The 2859-nt window shown below is 29.5% G+C and overlaps 1 protein-coding gene across 1 annotated transcript in view; it reads left to right on the top strand.

The window, feature by feature from the left end:
* The first annotated feature begins 66 nt into the window (after positions 1 to 66).
* The window catches only part of LOC108751921 (transmembrane protein 231-like), a 4751-nt gene continuing 1958 nt past the window's right edge, over positions 67 to 2859 (top strand). The window contains exons 1-5 of the mRNA XM_018492410.1: positions 67 to 256; positions 345 to 508; positions 785 to 907; positions 970 to 1177; positions 1415 to 1665. Coding sequence (XP_018347912.1) covers positions 118 to 256; positions 345 to 508; positions 785 to 907; positions 970 to 1177; positions 1415 to 1665 — 885 coding nt within the window. The 5' untranslated portion in view covers positions 67 to 117. The remainder of the gene's footprint in view (positions 257 to 344; positions 509 to 784; positions 908 to 969; positions 1178 to 1414; positions 1666 to 2859) is intronic.

Here is a 2859-nt window from a genome sequence, read left to right as displayed (position 1 = left end):
TATATATATATATATAGTTTGCATAGCTCTAATTTCCTAGTTCATAATGTCCGTATGCATCTACATACATGCTTTCTTACTTGTGGACGTTGCCGCGGCAACGAACGTAGCATCACAATGGCAGCGATCGAAATATTTTCAAGTTCTGTCACTTACAAGTACAAGAGTAGGATATATTCTTTTGCCTCGATTGTTGTCTTTTTATTCATTGTTTTATCCTTGATCACGCCACTTTTTATAATCTACAATACAGGAGGTAAAAATTAATCCAACTTTTGTATCATTGATTTTAGATACACGCGGTGATTTATAACAGTTTAATATTTAATTTTTTTAAATTTCAGGTATTTGGATGAAAAATCGGATGCATGCAGAAATGCCTGATGTACACTTTATATATAAGTACCTATTACTTGCGGAGGTAGATTCCTTTGAGGAACCTATTGTGTGTTCCACTTTTACGACATATAAGGAGAACGATATTAAAGATCATTGTACAATAATCAAGGTTGTTCTTCATTATTTGGATATATTAAGAAATAAAATAATTTGACTTTTTGCCAATTATTTATGTCAATATTTTATTTGATTATTGATTATGTTTTATATTTAATATTAAACGTAAATTCTTTGATTTCAATTTTTTTCCTCAATTTTCATTCTGTTTCTAATACAAAGATTGTATATGCAAAGTTGATATAATTCTTATTTATTATTAGCATTAGTTATTTATATTTATTATTTAAGTATTATTTAAGTATTATTTCTATACTGTTTTATTTAGGTACGGGAGAACGATCTAAACAATGATGGACAGAAAGATTCATTAAGATTTGAAGCTCATTTTTATACAGACAAGCCAGTGAAATCTTTACGACTTTTGCTGTTCTTCAATTTCCAATTAAAGGTTGATTTGTATGGTTTATAAATTTGCTCCTCAGAGTTTTAATAGATTTTCTTTATTTACAGCATCTTATTCAAGCGACGATAGAATCTATAGGCGTGTTTAATCAGATATTAAACCACGAGGTTCAAGAGATAAGATTCTTCGGTGATCTGGAGTTACGGCAAAAGGGACTTTTGCGTAGCGAGGGTCTTTATGAAACGTACAATCACAGCATAGAACTGTCTGATTATTCTCTATCTGAACTGCTATTGCATAGTTTTAACCGAAAGTGTATGTATTGCTTGTATTTTTCGAAAACATTTTGTCAACAACTCGGGAAAAAATGTTATATATATGGACGTATTTTATATATTATATAATTATATATAAAAATCAATTTTTTATATAATTTTATATAATTTTATATAATATTTAATTATATATATAATTATATTTGAAACATTTTTTTCCCGGGAATTTACCGTAAACACGTGGAATTATTAATTATTAAGTATATTTATTTTATAGTCTCTGCCAGAATTACGAACGAGCGAGTAACGTGGAGAACAGGTTTTTCTAACGACAAAGCGGTAGTCATTATCGGCGAATTGTTTTACATAGAAAATTTTATTTACTATCAGCCGAGTGTATGGGAAGAATTGAAATGGGCGTGGATCCAATATCTGTCGTGTCTACTTGTGTTCGCATATGTGGCTAAACATATCCTGGTGTTTCTATTCACCAATAGATATCTGAACACATATATTATAAGGCCGTGGGTGAATACATAAAAATAAACAGAAAACTTATATTTTACATGCACAAACGTCCATAAATTTTCCTTTTATTTCTTGCGCTAAAATGTTCCATTCCCATTAATTGCCTTCAATTTTAATAATATATTTGTTAATGAATTTGCGAGTATTCTTTCAGCAAACATTTGGAATACAGTCATTATTTATTGAAAAGAATTAAATTTTGAAATCTTTCTAATGGAAATAATGTTAGAAAATATTCATAGATATCTTTAATCTGATAAAATTGATCTATTTAGTCCATGTAATTTTTTCTCTAGAGCGGAAATGTGAAAATTTTTATTCATGTACATATATATATATATATATATATATATATATATAAAATATGCTAAAAAATAAAAATTTTTACTTTGTATGTTTCTGTTCTAAATAAAAAGTTACATGGTGACTTATCAATGGAAAAAAACAGCTATTGTTTGCCACTTGCACGTAGTCTGCGCTATCAGCCGCGCTATCGTCTTATCGGTCATAAATTGGATCGATAAAGGGAGCCAACTATGCCATTCACGATGGTAGCGCCGGTATCGACGTTGACGTCGGCGTCTATCCCTTCAGTCGTGGCTGACGTCGATTGGTGATTTAACGAGGGTGGAGACTGCTCCTGTTCAGTGGTCGCATCTTCACGTTCTTGCGTGTATCCATGTAGTACACAATAGTCGCATGTTGACAATCTGTCAACCGTATGCGATGTAGAACCGAAGAGAATGGGTAAGCCCGATATTGGATTACAAGTTAGTAAATTGAATAATATTCAATTTTGTTCTGCATGGATAAAAATTTCATAGAAAGGTCTCTGTTCCACACCCTTTGTACGATTTAAAAATTCTGACATTATCGAATTTTCTAATAAAAGTAGATAATTTTATAACTTAAGCAAGATTGATTTAACAGGAATTTATAGATAAGAATTTTCTTCGATTAATTGTCGAAAAATCAGAGTGTAAAATTTTACAAACATTTGAAAAATTATTTTAGAAATATTTAAAAAAGTTTTCTATTTCGAAAAATTAAAAATTCAAATAGAAACTTACCGACATTCATAAGGTATCTTTCTGAAAATATGTTATTATGTATATATGATCTCTCCAAATGTATGATAACGTTTTAATTAAAATGAATTCCAGTGTTGGTAATTAATATGTCGTTATATATATA

Source organism: Trachymyrmex septentrionalis, unplaced genomic scaffold (genome assembly GCF_001594115.1).
Source record: "Trachymyrmex septentrionalis isolate Tsep2-gDNA-1 unplaced genomic scaffold, Tsep1.0 scaffold53, whole genome shotgun sequence".
NCBI lineage: Eukaryota > Metazoa > Arthropoda > Insecta > Hymenoptera > Formicidae > Trachymyrmex > Trachymyrmex septentrionalis.
The sequence above is the reverse complement of the archived record's forward strand: the minus strand, read 5'-3'. Positions and strand labels throughout refer to the sequence as shown.